Source organism: Vicugna pacos, chromosome 17 (genome assembly GCF_048564905.1).
Source record: "Vicugna pacos chromosome 17, VicPac4, whole genome shotgun sequence".
NCBI classification, from domain to species: domain Eukaryota; kingdom Metazoa; phylum Chordata; class Mammalia; order Artiodactyla; family Camelidae; genus Vicugna; species Vicugna pacos.
Window position 1 is genome coordinate 43,991,233 of NC_133003.1, and position 19,727 is coordinate 44,010,959.

General features: G+C 42.1%; 1 protein-coding gene across 4 annotated transcripts in view; it reads left to right on the forward strand.

Moving 5' to 3' along the window:
• CNTN4 (contactin 4) overlaps window positions 1–19,727 on the forward strand; it is an 809,034-nt gene that overhangs the window by 391,504 nt on the left and 397,803 nt on the right. For 3 of the 4 annotated variants that reach the window (XM_072941737.1, XM_072941736.1, XM_072941738.1), the window contains one exon: window positions 5,347–5,488. In XM_072941737.1, the coding sequence (XP_072797838.1) occupies window positions 5,434–5,488 (55 nt within the window). In that variant the 5' untranslated portion in view covers window positions 5,347–5,433. Of the gene's footprint in view, window positions 1–5,344; window positions 5,489–19,727 lie in introns of those variants that run through there. The other variant, XM_072941739.1, reaches the window with a different exon arrangement.

Below are 19,727 nucleotides of genomic sequence, written 5' to 3' on the forward strand. Positions count from 1 at the left end.
TTCATACTTTTAGATGCTTGTGACAAGCAATCCAAAGAGAAACCAGGCGACTCACATTTTCTCACCATTTCTATTAGACCGCCTATTCCGGTCTCCACAGAAGCAGGGAAGACTTCAGGGACACAGACATGGAAGTATGTTTCTTCTGGTAGATAGAGTAAAAAGTTGATACAGGGAGAAATCTGTTAAGCTAATTTGATAGGATATGAATTTTCATTATCCAAGAAGAACCGTAGGCCAGCTACCATAAGGGTAGAGAGTACAAACTATTTGTCCCACTCACTTGACATGTAAGCTAACTCATACAGCCAGTAATCTTTTCTCCCAAGCTGAGTTGTCATGCCCTTGTGGGCAGAGACCTTGACCTTGACCTCTCGGTATCTGCATATTACCGTTTGAATAATGGACACTCAAGAAATCTCTGTTGACTGATGGAACATTAAGATTTGAGTATATGCCATTTTCCCTTGAAATGATTGACACGTTGGTTTCTGCAGAAGCTGAATTTCTCTCCTGTTTTCAGTTCTCTTCACCACTTCCTTGCCGTTGTGATTGACCGTACCTCTCATTAGTTAAATGTAGAGTCAGAAAATGCTCAGCCATACAACTGGGAACTGTGGGTGCTCCTTTTAAAAGTTTCGGCCTTAAGAATGGCCACATTCTAAATAATAATTAGTAAGAAAATAAATGGTTCCTGCTGTCCTTACAGTAAGAGGGAAAGAAACTTCTTCACAGTTGTGCTATCACAAGAATGCGCCTGAATTCACGCCAGTGAGATGTAGCCTTCTGACAAGGTCTCAGCTCTGAAACCCGTGCTGTCCTTTGTGTTATGAATATTACACAGATTCTGCACTTCTGCTCACTGGCATCTGGCTTCTTTGCTGCAGAAGGACAACATGAAAAGCAGAGTCAGAGAGGAGTCATCATCAGAATTTTATGTCACCCTGTAAAAGACACACTGCTTTATTTACATTTCTGTCGCTGTGGTAGAAAAGAGCACAGTGTTTGCAATATGAAGACTGCCTCTGTGGACTTCTAGATATTTGTCCTTGAACAAGTTCCATGGCCTCTCATAGTCTAGTTTCCAAGACTATAATTGTGTAGAGGATTAGTGATGCCTGACCTCCAGGGTTGTTACGAGGATTAAATAAGGAGGGAATGTAAAAGCACGTAGTACGTCCATGAACGATGTTAGCTGAATGTGTTCTTTCATTTACATGCTGTTTATTGACTGCCTACTCTGTGTCACGTACTTACTATTCCATGTGCCTCTTCAATACCAATGAATAAAACAAATATTCCTATGTTTATAAGGTTTAATATCTGGGAAGGGACTTAAATCTGAGTCTAAATAATATTCACTTTCAAAACATATGCCTGTTGGCCTTTACAACACACTGACGAGAAAGATAGGGTGTATGGTGTGATTCCCAAAATACAGACAAGGAGATTTGTTTACAAAGCTTCCGCGGCTTCCTGAAAGTTGATCGCTAGTGGGAAAACCAGGAAGAAGTAATTGAAATTCACTTAATTCCAAGTTGAGTGTTTTCTCCACTCTTGTCTTGCTGCCATGAAGTTTTGAAAGAACGTGTTGTATGTTGGAAACATACTTCGTAGTTAGAGACCTAGTTCCCCAGTTGACCAGAGGAGAAAAGCAAAGGGGGGAAAGAAGAGATTCTGTGCTTCTGGGGATTGCATGTAAAGCAGATCCCCATACAGGGAACCAACAAACCAAGTTTGTTGGTTCAGGACCTCCCCCTGTTTAAAGTTGTCCACACCTTCCAGATTCAAGTCCAAACTCTTTAACATACATTCAAGGCTGTTTGGGAATCACACCCCTGACTTTGCCAGGGCTGTGCTGTCTTTGACAAGAGTAGCTACTAAGTGTCACGGATCTGTCTTCAGTGCCTTCCATACATTCTCACTCATCCTGACAGTAAGCCTGGAAGGTGGGTGTTCTGTCTTTATTTTACAGATGAACCACATGGCTGGAGAATGGTAGGGCCAAGATTAGACCACAGCGTGAGTCGGCCCACTTTGTTTTTTTTTCATTATAGTGCGTTGCAGTAACTTGTACTATCTCTGAGTTCTCAGTGTCATGCCTGTTTCGTGTCCTTGTCACTTGGGTTAGAATTTCCTTTCTCCCTCTCATTTATCCTTTAAGACAGTCCGAACTGTTAGCCCCTTTGGAGAACATTCCTGAAGCCCTTGCCCTGGCTCATTTAGACTATGTTGCTTTGCATCCTTAGCACCTTGTACTTAATAGACTTAGAAAGTGAATTGCACTGAATTATAATGACCAGTTTAATCTCCTTTCTTGGCAAGTAAACAGTGTGCTCCTTGAGTATAGGGCTCTTACCTCCACCCACTCTGTACATCCAACCCCTCGCACTGTCCCTGCTGCGCTGTAAGCACACCTCCTTACTTGTTGAGCTAAGATAGAGCTATTCGGATACCAGAAGAATTTTAATTGAGCCAGGTGCTAAAACTCATCATGACGTGATCAGACCCAGCATGTAGAAACTGGGACATCACAGGAAGAACTGAATCATGATTTGTCTTGAACACTTTATACTGAGTTCTTTGGCATGACTGTTGGTGTAAGAATTGTTTGAAGGTTTGGAAGCTGGAGGAGTTTTGCTCTGCGAAGCATCCTGTCCAGATATACTGTAGAATTCTCAATTATTCATCTCCTCTGGCTCAGCCAGAGAAAGCAATTCAGCCTTGTTTCATTGTGTGGCCTCCTCCCCAGGATTTACGAGTCTAATTCTTGGTCAAGGTCCCACAGTTCGGGCCGGGCGCACTACCTTGTGCTGCTGCGGCCACCTTAGGATAAAGAAGGGAGAGCTCCGAGCTGCAGGGAGATCTATCACGGCCGTAACTCTCGCCTCGTCCTGCAGCTGGCTTTCTGGTTCTGGCAGGAAAAACGCAATTAGGAGCCTTTGTATCCAGCACCACAATCCCACCTGAGATTCATGAATCTTCAGCTCCCTTCACAAAACCTGGTGCTCTCAGTTACCGCTGCCCGCCAGACAAATGACTGTCAACGACCCCATCGTTCCTGATTAGCAAAGATGAACCTTACCTACCCGAATGTAAATAAATGCCCATCGGGTTCTCGAAATCCTTCATCCTTAAAACCTACAGCTCTAAACGGGACACACACATTCGTAAACAGCATCGTATCATGAATTAAATCTTTATTGTGTAATTGGATACATTTCCTAAGCTAATTTTAATTGCTTCTAGAAACTGCTTAACATCATAGATCAATCCCCAGATCTGAGATGACATTTCCCTTAGAAAATTAATTATTAATACCCTGATCATATGCTTAAGACATTAATAGTTTTCATTGATCAGCACATCCTGTTTATCTAAAATGGCCTAATCGCCATGCATGTCAGAAGAGTATCTGAACATACCCAGTTAGAGACACTGCCTGCTTTTCAGCCACATCAGCAGATCAGAAGTTGAGTCCCTTTTGTCTTCACAACATATCAAGTCTAGCTTTATCAGAAACTGAGCTATTTAAGGGCACAAAAGAAGGGTGCCGTTCTCTCGTGATGGTTCTTCACTTTCTGTTAGCTTCCTGGTAAACAGAAAGGCTTCTGAGTGACCATGTGTTATAAATGAGTGCTGAGAGCCCTTGATTAAGGAGCTCGGGTTGGTCCGCATTTTTGTGTAAGCCTGTGTTCACTCACTGTTTTCCTTTCAAGTGGCAGTGAGATGAGAAGCCCTGGGTTATCATCTGCTTAAAAAAAAAAAATCATGGCTACAAATACATAGCATTTGTATGGTGCTCTGTAGTTTTCAAAGCAGTTTCATTTACTTACCCAGAAAGTTTCCCTTGAAACAACCTGGAGAGGGAGGCAGGATGGGGTGCATCCCCAGGATCATGTAATTTGTTACAGCTCCAGCTGTACAAGAGTGTGTCTTCCGGTTCCCTAGACTTCTTGCTTGTTTTATTAACTGATGCATAAGAAGAAGCATCCTGCTCATCTTTCAAACCCCAATGGGAGTTCATCTCCTTTATGAAGTCGTCCAGAAAGTTTCCTCCTTCCTTCAAGATGATACATTTTGTGGCACTTTAAAAATTTTTCATTCTTTCTTATTGAAGCATGCATTTTTGTTGCATGTTTATGAAATTGCAGGTAATTGCCCCCACTGGAGTAGGAGATGCTGAAGGCTAGAGCTGGGATCTGCATTTTGGCAGGTCCAGTACATCACTAGTGTCTGCTGGCAAGCAAAAGGTGCACCCTAGTTGCATAAATTCAGGGCCGGCTCACAGGATGACTGCTGGAAGGGCTGCATGGTTGAGAGCAAGTACAGTGTGAGTTCTGTTTTACTGAGAAAATGTTGCAAACTTTTGGAACCTGAAGGCAGTTTAGCTTTGGTTCGCTCAGTGTTTAAAACATATATATTTTGAACCGATTTCCAATGTTTAAACCTTGGGAGATTTTCCAGAATACAATAATATTTTTAACTCTTTTTGAGAAAGTTGTAGGTTCTCCTGCAACCCTGGGTCCGTGCCCCATGGGTTGGCCATCAGCGCCTGCCCCCTCAGACCAGGTGTATGTACCCATTCTCCCTAGTGTGCCCGTGAATACCTGCTTCACCCATTCATACCTGCATTGTACTTTGTACACAGAGCAAGCAGCCTCTCTTTCCCGTACTGTTCTCCAGTGCTAAGATTCCTGGCTAATGGAGGAATTACGGTTCTTCATCATGCTCTGGATTTGTCCACAAGAACCTAGTAGACAGCTACTCATAATTGGTAGGACTTCTCCTGGTAGGCAGTGAGGCCGCACATTTCTCTTCCATTTTAGGAGTGAAACGTGGAGGACAGGGAAAAAATGTTTGAGTTGATGGGGTAGTTATTTTCCCCTCACATGACTCCATTCTAAGACTTGGGGATTTCTCCTTAAGGTCCACCACCACTAGCCCTATCTCATTCAGTGGCATTTCTTCTGTATTCACTATTTGGGGCATATTATTAACTGGAAAATAAATAAGAACAGGGCCTGGGGACTAAGGAACTGGAAAAGAACTTGTAAAAAATAGTTCAGTCCCCTGCCTTCGGGTTGGCTCACACCTTATCAGAAGCTGTTCTTACCTTCACTCAGTAGCCACAGGCACATACCCACTCCAGTCTCTGCCCAAGGATTATTTGGAGGCAGGAAAAGAGGCTTACTTGCTTTATCTTGACAATTTAACACACTGTGTCTTCTTCAGTAGCAGCTTTCCAGAAGTCATTTTTATTTATATTCAAGTAAAGATGAATTTGCAGAGACTACAAGGAGAAGTATTCCTAAATCTCGTTGTAATGTCTCTTCTTTCCCACAGATTAAAGGTTGAACACAACTTAAAAGAAGCAGCTAGACTACTCAATTGTTATTGGACTCGAAACTCCTTTGACCTGGGAAACTGAAGATGAGGTTGCCATGGGAACTGCTGGTCCTGCAATCATTCATGTTGTGCCTTGCAGGTAGAGTGCCATTTTAAAACTTTCTGATTTAAAAATACCACTGTATTTCACACTAATTCAAAAGTGGGCCTTCACTGTAGATGGCAATGATAGAATGTAAGAGTGCAAGCTACTATGACTAGCACTTGTTGACACTATCGAACACTCTCTCCTGACGGTCTTTCACTGGCTCTTTTCATGGTGTAGTATCCGCCGCTAGACACTGATATTTCACCTGTCTGTCTAGTCCTTTTAGAGGCATTTGAGCCATTATTTGGTTTGAAAGTTGTTATTTTTGCTCATTCTAGTGCTCAATTGCACAGCGATATTGGGCAGTAAAACTGATAATAGAGTCTAGAGCATTGCCTACTTTGATGTCAGTGGATGGAAGTTTACTGGTGGCTCTTTCAGTGTCTTTGTTGATATCACCCCATCTTTTGATTCCGATTTTCTTTTTCATTTCAATGCACCTGTAGTTTAGCAGGAACCAGAAAGCACAGACAACAAATTTTCTATCATACTTTCATGGTCAACTGCTAGACAAGGGCTTTTAAAAGTTCAAACATGCTATTTATTACTTTCTTGGTTTTCTGGAAGATATGACCCTGCCGGCTGACACACATAACTCAGTGTTGATGCAGCTGAAGTCCAACAGGCACTGAGGGCCAGTTTCTAGGTTGGAATGGTGGACAACTTTCCACGTCTTCTTGAAATGAGTCTAGTTGACGTGCTCTGTTATTCAGTGTGTCAAGTCCAAGAGGGACACCTGGAATGTATTTTCATTTTTACAACACAAAACAAAAATGAGTTTGGATCATCATTTCCTTGATTCACGCGCTCGTTGAAATAATATTACTGAATACCTTATAAAGAGCCAGCTCGGTGTTAGTATCTGGGAATGCACTCCTAAGCAAGACAGAAATACTTACTGCTCTCTTAGAACTGTTGGCTGAGTTCCACAGCTGTATTGACCGACAGCTTGACATGGTAGATTATTTGCGGTTGTTGTATAATTAAAGGTAGAAATGGCCATACTCATATGTGTGGGCCCCTTACACCGTGCCAGGTACTATGCTAAGTACTTGGTGTGCTTTACCTTACTTCATTCTTTCTTGACCACGAGGAAGGAAGGATTTGCTGTTTATTTTCCCTTTTATGACTATTGTTATTAATATCATTACTGAAGCATCAAGAAGTTGAGAAACTCAGCCAAAGTCACCAAGCCAGGAAGTGGTAAGGCTAATAAGATTCAAACTCAAGCCGACCCACTCCAGACTCCACAGTTTTGACCTGCACGTCATTCAGTTTTTTAGCTATCTTGTTGATTTGTCCAGTACGTAGGGCAAATTTACTCTTTAAATTTTGGTTTTCATTCTTCCTCTGTTTTTTCTAAATGTAAACTCCCATTCACTTGTACACTTTAAAGTGCCCTGCCTTCAAATCTGAAACGTTCTGCCTTAGTAAGTTTCCCAGCATGGTCACCATGGGCATGTTGGCGTCCAGCCGTCTCTTTTAGAGATGTTACTTCTCTTCCTCGTCTGCTCAGAAGCTTAATCCCCCCCCCCCCAGCAAATGCCTCAGGCTCTGTGCCTCAGTTCCTTTTCTCAGTCTTTTCATGCACCTTGACCTTCCTGAAAGTCCTCAACTGGGACATTCTGGCTCTAACTCCTCATGACGCTGGGATAAACATGTTCTTTAAAGCATCAGACTAAACCAATTTTTCAGTGTTTGTCTGCAGCAAAGTGCTGATGTAACCCACTATGCTGCGTAGATATCAAGAAATTAAAGGGTCGAAAATCAAGGAAGCCATTAATCTCGTCCATTGTGTTTTGAAAAACTCAGAATCTCACCTAAGATGTGTACCTGTATCTTTTTTATTCACTTAGTTTTTTGTGAGAAATCAGTATATTGATTTTTTTGTGTTTCCTGTGAACTGTTTTACATGGCATTAATATTCCCTTCCCATATGCCTCCTTCAGTGTAGGTAGAGTCGAGCTTTAATTAATGTTTTTGTTTTCTTGCTATTTGTCTTGATTCCATTAATTTACATAGCACTCAATACTCTGAATTTTGAACAGATTTATTTAACTGCTCATTCTTTTCCTTTTCTATAGTTCCTTAGTCATATATTTCTTGGTGAGCTTCTTGGCAAAGAAAATATTGATGTTTGTTATGTTTATCATAATTAGTGAATCTCAAATATACCTTTTCCTGATCTTTTTCCCTAAATAAGGTAGAAGATCCAAATGTCTAAACAGGCTCCTCCTGCAAGGGGTGCACCGTGAAAGTTCTGCTAATTGTTTAAGAGATTGATGAGTAATTTATGGTGCATTGGAAATGTTCTCTTCTTACCAATGCTAGACTCAGTCTCTGACAATAATTTAAAAAAAACAAAAACAAATACAAAAACACTACTGATGCCAGTAGTCTGAAAATTCAGTCTTTACAAAATCGGTTTTTATTATTCTTCCTCTTAATCAATTTCAACAGCAAACACAAAACCCAACTAGCTAGAAGAGCAAAGAAGCTAACAAAGGAATAAAACGTTTTCAAAGCAATAGTGACTCCTGCATACAGTAAGGACTGCTGGTGACTGGAGAAAACATGGCCCAATAAAGCACTAACCAGTGCCCAGCTCTGGCCCTACATGCCAGGTTCCCAGTTTTTTGACATTTTTTGTGTATACATCTTCTAATTCTTTAACGTGACCAACCAGCTCAAATTAATCTAGAAAATAAAAATAAAAGGGCTGTATAAAACAAACCCAAATGGTCTTCAAGCTACATACCTTGTCCACCAGGCTGCAAAGTCCATTTCAGGCATTTGGTTTCTTTGTCATCAGACACAGCACCAAGTAAGTAGACCTCAGGGTCTTTGTAGTAACTCTTCCTTTTTCCAGTAATGCTTTTGCCCCAGATGTCCCCATCACTCACCCTCTCGCCTTCTGTGAATCTGGTGCTCGAATGCCACCTAATCGGTGAGGCTTCCCTTGACCACAGTGAATAAATTAAAATAGTGAGAATTCTTTTCATTAACATTTTGTACCCCTCTTCTTATTTTTCTTCAGAGTTCTTACTGATACATGAATAACTATGTCTTTGTTTTTATGCTAAATGTCTCTTCCCACTGGATTGAAGCTTTATGAAGGCAGATAGTTCTGTCTTTCTTATGGATATTTCTGTTCCATGCTGTACACCCAGCATCTTCAAAATGCCCAGTATGTAGTGCCGTTCACTACACAAATAAACACACATCAGATGAACAGATGTTGCATACTGGCCAGACATGTGCGCGCGCGAGAGAGAGATGTGGACACAAGGCATGCTCTTGCCACCTTCATGTTAAGGCGGTCAACTAGCCACCTCTGAGGCTAATTCATACAAATGTGTTTTTTAAAATTAGATTGAAATATGTAAAGTATTAAAATTGGTCTGTGTGCCTCGAACTCTATATCAGATTGTTTTTGGAGCCACCCTTCCTGCCTTGCCCAGTTCTGCTTTTAATCACAGCTGGCTGGACTCTCCCTACTCTGTATTATTCTGCCCCAAGTCCTTCTCTAAGGTCACAAGCAAGGGGAACTATGAGAAATCAGCTCCTTCCTTGAGTGCAGTCCTCACACAGTGGGGCCTGAGAATCAGTAGACAGATGCCTCGTTTGGAAGGACGATGTCCAGGCACATTCTCCACAGTTCCTTCCAGGTCCTCCCAAGACCCAATCTTGGTTGCCCACAGGCAACCTTCTCCCTTATCCTTCTCACGACTACTTCTGGTATGGTCTTCCAAATAAACTGACTGGTTCAAAGTCCTCTCAGGCTCTGCTTTTGGGGGAATCCAAACCAAAAGCATGAGCACACCCATGGATAGCAGAGAGGCAGCCCAGTATGGGTCACATCAGTGATTAGGAGGAGACCAGACAGGAAGCATAGTTTTGACAGAGATGACTCTGATGTAGGTCCATGTGTGCATATGAGTGTAAGTACTTGTGTGAGCACCTGGACACATGCCTCTGTAGTGGTGTGCCTGTAAGTATTGTCCAGGTCCTGCAACCAGATAGTCTTACTGTTAACCAAATCTCTTACTCTTTTCACTATTTACTAGTTTTATTATTAGCCAACTACTGGGCAAGTCATGTTTGCCTCTGGGATTCAGTTTCTCCTTCTGTGTGAGGAAGGCATTCAACAGATGGTCCCTAAAGCCCTTTTTAATCCTATGAATGTATGGTTCTGTCTGTACACACGATTTGAAAGGCAGATATATATGCTGAGAGGGTTAGAGCTAAGCCTGAAACTTAATTCAACTACTAAGAAATTTCACGTGGGTCCTTTGCCTTACTCTGTGTTATGTATTCTGTCCACATCGGCGGATTTGAAGGAAAGAATAAAATGGCTGCTCCATGGGAGCAAGAGGCATAGAGATATTGAAAGACCCTCTGTGAATGGGTGAAAAAAAATGTATGATATATCCTCAGTCGATCTTGGTTTCAGAAAGGCTAAATTTACTCCCATCTCTGTGGGGCCATTTACCAACTTCACCACTTACCTCTTTTTGAGAAGGTATTTCCTCTCCAAATGCAAGCGTTTTGTCGATTTGTTCACAAAATCTCTGCCACTGTTACAGCTGCATTTGAGGTAGGCAGTGGAGGAAAAGTTCTGTGTCATTTGAGAGAGGCATATTCAGGGGTTAGTGAGTGTTGATGAAATTGGAGCAAGGAGGCATGCTCGGTGGAATAGTTAATCACAGGGATGTAGCTTGAGTCTATGAAATAATACAAGTAAGAAATGCAAACCAAGGGCCACTGCCTGCAATCAGAGCACGTGGAGACACCGCCCAGTGGTCCCTAGAAGGCATTTCAGGCTCAGGAAGTGCCTTGCTAGAGACTCAAGTAGACCGTGGATGGTTTTGGCTTGTTCTAGGGTCAGAGAGCACACATGCACAGTAGGAACCCCCAGTATTTGTTGATGTTGATAATAGAACTCTGTTAAGCCCAGTCTTACCCAGCTGCCCCTTAATCAGACGTTCCGGCAAAGCTCAGGACCAGTCCTCCAACACCTTCCCCTCCTCCTCATGCCCAGACAGTCCCACCAGAATGCCGAGCACACAGAAGGTAGTTTCAAAGCTTGGCCTCACAGGGTAGCCAGGTACAGCATTTCAGTTCTCAAGACTCATCTTTTCCCCCAAAATAAACAGGAGAACAAGTGACTTTCAAATAATTTCATAATTCTAGTCAGATGTTAAACCTCTTACTGCCTCTGCTTTTTGCAGAAGTAACAGGCATTCAATTCAGATCAAAGGAGAGTTGAGTAAATGTTAGTTTTCATGCCGTTACCGCAAAGCGCATGCTGTACTGGCTTCTTATTTTATTGTTTCGCTTTCTAAGAAACTGACTGGCCACTGAGTTTACAGTCATGCTGACTGAAGCCAAAGAATGGATTTCCTAATTTCTCTGTGCTGTCTCATAACCGTGGCCATGAAATGAAGCCAAAGCAGTAGAAAGATTTAGCAAGAAGAAAGCGAATAACTAGATTAAAAAGCAGTGACTCCAGTGAAGAAAATTCAGGAGAAGAATGTGAAGAAGAATGCCCAGAAAATAGTAGCAGCAAATGCAAAACTCCTTTTGAGCATCAATTTAAGTGTTTAACTGTATTTCACGGTGGGAAAATATTAATCCGTAATGAAGATGTTGAGGTAAATAGAGAAACTGGCAGCAATTTTGTATCCCCACCGGCATGGACAGTGAGTGGCAGTCAGACACACCAGAAGTTATTAGAAATACTCAATTTAAGACCTCTCCTGATGCAGAGTCATTAACGGCTTCATTAGATATGCTCAGCCAGGCGGGATGTCTTAACTATAAATAAAACTCCGTTACTGATAGAGTCTAGGGCATGTTATGTCTTTAAAAAGAAAAAAAAAATTGAAGTCTGTTGAATGAAGCAAATTAGAAAGAGAGGAGAACAAAGAGACAAGGAAAATCCAGGCGTTACATTCATTCAGTATCAGCTTGTGTGATCATTCTGTGTTGAAACGTGGGGTTGACAGTATCCCAGCAGAGCTAGAAGGCGGGTGAAGGATACCGCGTGGCATCGCCCACCCCGCCAGGAACGCGGCCTGGCGACGCAGCAGAGCTGGGAGTTAGGAGTGTGGCCTTTGAAATGAAATTGATTCGTCTGCCTCATCAGCTGTGTGATCAAGCTATTTTTACCTCCCTAAGTCTTGGACTTTTTTTTCTCTTCCTCGTGTGAAATGGACAGAGTGGGTAGATTGACTTCATTGGGGTGCTGATGAAGACTGAGATCATGTATGTGTTCTGTGGGGCTGGCACGGTGTCTGACACTCAGCAAGCACTCACTGTGTGGTTCAGTGCATATTCGAGGACCCGCCAGTGCCAGGCGTTGTGCTGCTCTCGCAGGATGTAGTTTTGCTCCATGTGGAAGATCATCCCTGCCCTCTTGGCATTGCTGCTGCTGCTGGTGCCCCCGCCAGTATCAGCCTGCGAGCGCACCCATGTGGGGCCCTTCTTCAGTGGTTGAAGGTTGTATAGCCGAGTTTAGAGCACATTTGTTGCCCTTCCACCACCTTTTTGCCAGGTGACCTCAACTATAATAACAGTGGTAAGCCCCTATGAAAGACAAATTCCTAAACTGATTAAACTTATTTTATGTGTCGACTTCTTAGGAAGATATTTGGCTTAGTAACATGAACTCAGTGTTAGTTGCTGGGTTTTTTTCAATATTTATATTTTTTATTGAAGTATTATCAGTTTACAATGTTGTGTCAGTTTCTGGTGCACAGCATAATGCTTCAGTCATACATGAACATACATATATTTGTTTTCATATTCTTTTTCATGGTTAAGTTACTACAGGATGTTGAATATAGTTCCCTGTGCTATATTGTATGAGCTTGTTTGTTTTATATATGTTAGTATCTGCATATCTCGAACTCCCAGTGTATCCTTTCCCACCCCACCCCACCCCACCCACATAACCATAAGTTTGTTTTCTGTGTCTGTGAGTAGTTGCTGTTAATATCATCATTGTCATCATTACCAGCAGCACCGAACCAGTAGGCATCCGTACACATGTTTAGCAGCCACAACTTTTAGGGTCTCCCTCCTGGCAGCAAGGCCCCCAGACAGGTGCCAGTGGAGCCATCTATCTGGGGGCCTGGCACTGGGAAAAAGCTGGAGAGGTGTCCATGATGGGACACCTAGCAATTTATCAAGTTGCAAAGAGATCAGGGTTCTGAAAAGAGAAGGATTTCGTGGTTCAAAATGATAGATTTTTTTTAATGCCTTTTACCAAACACTGAAACAGCCAAGATAAAAAAAGGAGCACACAGATGCCCCTAATGCATGTGTGCAGGGGCTGGAGCAGACTCCCTCGTGGGCCGTATCCTTCCATTCCTCTCCTCCCAGACTCCTGTTGGTGAGGTTAACAAGGCATTTCACCTCTAGGAAGAATAGAGTTTGATGAGGATGTAGTCCCACACCACCGTAATAACGCCCTTAATTTGTTTAGCCCCAGTTAGTCTATATATTTGCTGAAAAGTCTGTTTAGCAAGCCGGTTAGGGGCTAGAGATAACTTCAGTAATATTATTAAGAGTAAACATTCTTTTGAACTTCTCTGTGCCAGATGGAGTATCATATCCTTGAGTACACTACCCCGTTTAACCACACAACAGCCCATCCCCTAGGTGAGTGGTCCCGTGACCTGCCAAAGGAGTCAGGGCTCATACTGGTCCAAGGCAGTATTTGAATTCGGCTCTACCCAGCTGGAAAGCTGGGGCTTTTAACTGTTAACACTATGATATCCATTGACCCATAGTCCTTATCCTCCTGGGGCTTTACGGTCTTGTAAAATACTACGAACCAGCGGTTCTCAAAATGTCGTCCAGAGATGAGCTGCATCAGTAGCACCTGGTAACTCATCTGACATGCAGGTTCCTGGGCCTCAGCCCAGACCTGGAGGATCCTAACTCTGGAGGTGAGTTCTCCACTCTGTGTTTTAACACGCCCTGCAGGGGACTCTGATGCTTACAAAAGCTTGAGAGTCATAGTCCATACTCTTGAGAAGCAGGCACCATCATTATCCCCACTGTAGGTACAAGAATCTGAGTGGTCGGCGGCCTGCTCAAGGTTACAGGCCTGGCATCAAGGGCAAAGCTTGCTGATTCTAATCCAGCCGTTTCCTTTCCCCTCTGGTGTATATGCTACTTTTTTACCCAAGTCATTCTAGCTTTCAGTGCAACTTATTGAATACCCGATGATATAAAGGAAGGTTTTTTATGTTGAAGAGGTGTTCTGAATATTAAAATGGTTCAATTTTTCTGCTGAGCCTTCTTTCCCTGCCTGTGAACCGCACGCACTAACAGGTGTGATATTGGCCTTGGCTCGCTCTTTCTGTTTTGTGATGTCATGAAAGCAAAAAAGATGTTATTTCTTTAATTTCAAAGGGAACTAAGACTAGATTGCAGCATCTTTGGAAAGTAGAAAATAAAGGAAAAAAGCGTCTCCTGAGCCTGCGACTCGAGTACAATTACCAATCGTTTTGGTAAACAATAATGTACATGTTATTAGGTGTGAGTTCTGTGCTCAGAGAGATAAAAGAAAAATGGTTTTCATATTTTGCAAAACCCCTCGTGGATTGCTGGGCTGTTTTGTCTTCTCCGAGTAATCAAGAATCCTTTCCCTTAAGGAAAGTAACAGATTATTTTGTTTTGGAAAGAAATGATCCTAAGGCAGAGGGCTCACCTCTTCAGATCTGAATTCCGACTTGTCTCCAAGGTTCTCAGTTCTAAAGCAACGTTTGGAAAATGACCACAGAAGACGCTCTCTCTAAAGATGTTAAAACTGCGCTCAAATTAGCCATATGTGGCTGGCTCTTGAGCACTTGAAATGTGTCTGGTCCAAACTGAGTTACCAAAATCTGTAGTAGTTTCCAAGGGCTGTTGTACCAGACAACCACTAACTTGAGAGGGTTACAGTCACAGAAATTTATTCTCTGACAGTCTATAGGCTAGGAATCTGAAATCAAGATAGTGGCAGGGTCGTGCTCCCCTTGAAGACTCTGGGGAAGAGCCCTTCCATGCTTCTTTGTAGTGTCTGGTTCCAGCAGCCATCCTTAGGGGTCCTTGGCTTGAAGCCCCATCATCCCTTCCACCCCTGCTTCCATCTCTGCTTCCATCTTCACATCACTCTCCTTTCTGTGCCTACAGTTCTGCCCTTGGATGTGGGAAGCTTTATACCGAGAAGGAATATAAAATACCGCATCCGCTATTTTTACATCAATGATGTTGGAATGAATATATTGAGTTGGATAAAACATACTCACTTTGCCAGTTAACATGGGTACTGGAAAATTTTAAATTACATTTGTGCCTCCTGTTGTATTGCTATTGAATAGCAATCATAGACTATAAAGGACCTAACCTAATAATTCCTAACCTACAGCTGTATCTGAGAATAATTCCCACCTTTTGTGATCTTTGTGGGAATAGGAACCCAGGGTGGTAGCCCTGAAGGGAAGGTGATTCATGGACAAGTGTAGATGGGAGAGATACAAAATATAAATTCACTAAGCTGTTGATTCAAAGAATGGGGTGAGTGTTTGCATTATCACAGGCCCTCTAAGATGCCTTTATAGAAGCAGGCACTGCAAAGTCTTATGTCAGCAAAAACACTGAAACAGTGAAGACCAGAGGATTTTTTTTAAGTATTTCCAGAGAACCTGCAGATTGCGTTGACCAAAACAGAAGTAATTTGTACGCAAATATGCATAGTGTTATTATTCATAGTAGCCAGAAAACTGGAACAACTCAGATTTCTGTCAATTGGATGAATGGATAAACAAAATGCCATATGCCCATGTGGTGGAATATTATTCAGTCATAAAAAGGAGTGGAGTACTGGTATTGCAACATGGATAAACCTTGAAAGTATTACACAAAGTGAATGAAGCTAAACACAGAACACCTCATATTGTATGAGTCTATTTATATGAAATGTCCAGCAAAGGTAAACCCCTAGACACCAAAAGGTTGAGTGAACCAGAGCAGGTCACAAGAAGATGTAGGGAGTGGTTGCTATTGGATATGTGGTTTCTTTTAAGGTGATAAAATATTCTTGAATTATCTAGTGATGATGCTTGAACAATCTTATGGGTATACTAGGAACCACTTCTTAGTCTCTTCAAACTATAACAAAATACCACAGACTGGGTGGCTTACCAGCAACAGAAACTTACTGTTCACAGTTCTGGAGGCTGGGAGTCCAAAGTCGAGGTGTCAGCTTGATCAGGTTCTGATCAAAGTCTTCTTCCAAATTGCGGATTGTCCACTTCTCTCTGTGTCTTCACGTGGTGGAAGGGATAGTGGATTTCTCTGGGGTCTGTTCTATAAAGACACGAATCCCATTCATGAGGGCTCTGTCCTCCGAAGGACTCCGCCTCCTGATACCATCACATCACATCGGGCATTAGCTTTCAACATATGAATATGGAAGGCCCAGACCTTTAGACCAGAGCACCACCTAATTGTACATTTTAAGAGTGAGTTACATGCTATCTGAATTATAGCTCAGTAAAAAATAAATAAGCTTTTTGAGAAACCGAATTAATAGAAGTATCCCTGCCTTCTCAGAGTGCCTGCCTTAGTGTCAGGAAGTCAAAGTTACGTGGGGCCACCTGCCCCCAGACATGATTAACAGGGTGTTAGACCCACAGGGACGAGTTAACTGGGTTGGCCAAGGTAACTAGGGGCATAATCATAATCCGAATCCAAGCTTCTCAAACCCTCGTCCCCGTGTCTCTTCCACTTACAAAAGGGCAACTACTTGTACTAAAAGAAAAAGAATGAGGGACAAATTGCTGTGGGGGAAGGAACTCTCTGACTAACTCGCCTGAGGTGTCACACTGGATCCCCCTGGAAGCGAAAGAAGGGGGGCTTTTGGAAGGGGAGGAGAGCACGTGAGCTGCGAGGGTGATCTTGAGTCAGGATGTGCACTGACTTCCCCCATTTTCAGTTTTGCCCCTTGTGAGCATCCCTAGGGACATCTTTTCACTTCCTGTCTGCACCAGACCCCTGGTGGCCAAAATGAACAATTCATGTTGAGTCTGTTATTAACCATGCCCGCTGTCCCCATCATCGATGCTTCTGTCCCAGGCCAAAGTCTTGAAATAGTTGTTATACAAAAAAGAAAGTTTCCTGGATGAAGAGGATCTGAAGAAAGCGTGATCATTTTGCTTGAACTACTTAACTAAAAGGGAACAAAAATCAATATGAACTCCCTCATTTCAGCCATAGTGCTTCCATTTACGTGACATCCACACCAGAAAGGAATTAACACAGCTGAAAACGCAGTCTGCTTGTTGATGTGGAAACGAATGTCAAAACAAACAGCCCAGGCTCAACTTGAGATACAGAAGAAAGCATTATTTTCTAAGGAACTTTGAAGGCTAGGCCAGTGATTAACATAGCAGTCCACTGTAGCAAATATGTTATTTCCGTGGTCAGAGATTCACAGACTGTCAGAGTTGTGCTCTCATCCTTTGGACAGGTTTGAAAACCAAAGAGCAAAAAGATGAATTCATTTGCCCGAGTCCACATGGCTAATTGCTTTCAGAGCAAGGATTAAATTGGGAAGGTTTGAGTTACTTTTCTCAAAATAATAATGACTTGATAATTGTTTTCTTGTTATAACATGTCTAAACTCTTATGTGTATGGACATGGAATTTTATTATTAAGGGTGCTGAGGACAAAAGATCTGACTTGCCTTGGTCAGCTCTTCTCCCATTTGAGATAATGATTTTTGGTTAGATTGGCTAATGATGTCCTAGAGTCTTTTGATACAGTAGCAAGTGAATTTGGAGGAAAAATGTTTTCTTTAAGTTAAAACTTTTGATTTCCTTGAAAATATTTATATTCTTTATTAGTTTATTCTGGTATTTGATTATTTGCTAAGAATCTGCTACATTCCATGTACCGATAGGTGCTGGGCATCCCAAGTTATGTGTAGTTTAGTGCATCGATTTAAGGAGCTTACGATCTTGATTTAAAATTTTTAACTTTAGATTTAAGTGAGAAATTCAGTAAGTATTCTTCTCAATGAACCATAAGGTTACAATAGCAGAAGCTCGTGCCTTGGCACAACCTGTGGTGGAAAAGACCACGATCCCGGGGCTGAGATAAATCTGCGTTCGAAACCTTTGTCTAGGTGTAGGTTACTCTGTGTATGAACTTGGGAAATTGCTTAGTTCTCTGAGAAGTTTGATGTAAAATATTTAGCACAGTGACCAGCCTATAATCAAGGTGCAATAACAATGTCTGCTGCATTTATTTATTAGTAATAAAAGGGCGTAACCTTCTTCCCTCTTCACCACTGAGCCCCATGCAAGTAGTCTACTTCCATCTACTTTATATACTTCAGTGGATCCTGAATTACAAAACATAACTAAAGAGGAAAGAACATAGTGGGAGTGGGCGAGTAGGAGAGAATGCCAAAATCAGGCATGTCTTCTGGCCTGTCTGGATAAAAACTGAGTAGGAAAGGTTAGAGGTGAGGGTGTTTAGTCTTGTTGTGAAGTTGACTAAGAAGAAGGCATATCGGAACCTCTTTTATAGGTACGGAAGGAAAAGACGACAGGGTTGATGGCTCTTTCTCTTACATAACCGTATTATTCTAAGGATGAATCTGTGTCTTGTTCTCTCCATAGCCACAGAGATACAAACATCTAGAGGCATTTTATTACTGTGCCTTGACCCAGTCTCTTGGGCCATCTGCTAATATTTGAATTAGAGAATTTTAAGAATAGAGAATACTATATCACTCATCTAATTTTTGCTTAGTAACTATTAATTATTATTATTTTACCTGAATTTTCACATTTCTTACCATTGAAACATGACCTAGAGTCCTGGGCAGCTTTCTCCTTACTGCTGTTTTGATGACGATGCTGGTGATTCTAATGACAACAGCAGTAATTTCGGTCCACCTGCCTCTGGTCTCAGTGCTTTAAACACATTATGAAAATTGTATTGGGCTCTGAGCAGCCCTAAGATGGCTGATACCATCACGTCTGCATTGCAGAGGGGGCAACTAGATCATATTAAGTCAATGACCTTCCTTAAGGAAGGTCTTCACCAGTACCACTATCTTCCCGACTCTCACCTGGTCAGCATGGGCCTCAGACCTTACCAGGTGCCTTCCTGAGCAACACCCGTGTGTGCAGAGGGCATCTCCTGCGCAGAAAATCAACCCTTCTGTCCCACCCCCAGTGCCTGTGCAGTTTCGCCAGTCAGCAGTTTTGTCCCCGTTAACCTGTTAGCTACATTACTGTGGGGAAAACCAGATTCAACTGTGTTCACGCTACCTTCCCAAATTGCTTTCCTTTCTGTGCAGCCACAGTATAGTGAGCCTGCATTCTCTCCTAGGAGAGTATCTTTCCCCCAACTCCCAACGTTTCATGTCCTTTTGAATTGTCACTTTGGTTTTTCTCCACCCCCTGGGGTGATAGTCATTATCTCTCCCTCTGACCTCCTCCTGGTATGTTCTTTCTCCCTCCCTCCCACCCTCCCACCTTCTTTGCTTTCTCAGACTAATTATATCTTAGCTTCGAATACAGATGTAAAGCTAATGAAATTGTCTTTAAACACTTCTTCAAACTCCAACTGTTCACCTCCCTCTGTGTTGCAATGAGTAAAGTTTTAATTTATTTGTTTAAAACTCACTAGGCTAATGTATTCATATATTCAGATCCAGCATGTGCTTTGTATGTGCTATCTTCTGTGCTCTCTTGAAATTCTCTGACAAAGTCTTGTCCATGGAAGAAAATAGTGCCCCTTCCATGGAAATTAAGACAATTCAAAGAACAAAGCAAAAGCAAAATACATTCACATCTCTGAGCCAAAGAGTCAATAAAAATGCAGCAGTATTTGTCTGGGGCAAGAGTTTTTGTCAGAGCTTGATGTGATATTCTCTATAGAATTTCACTGAGAAGTTATGAACTTCTGATAGGACTGGCAAATAGGAGTTGCACACAAGTGATCTTTGCAAAATAAAAAATTGTCAATTGAAAATGAATTCTCCCCTTGCCTCTTTTTTTCTCTTCAGCAGAGTTCTTGGACACCTTCTTTGGGAATGCTTTTCTCCCCAGTGGTGTGATATTTGCACAAAAACTTGGTTTTAATATAATATTTATCTGACTGGAAATATAGTCGAGTTTGAAGCTGATGCTCTAGATTTCTTGTGTTTCCCTTAGGATT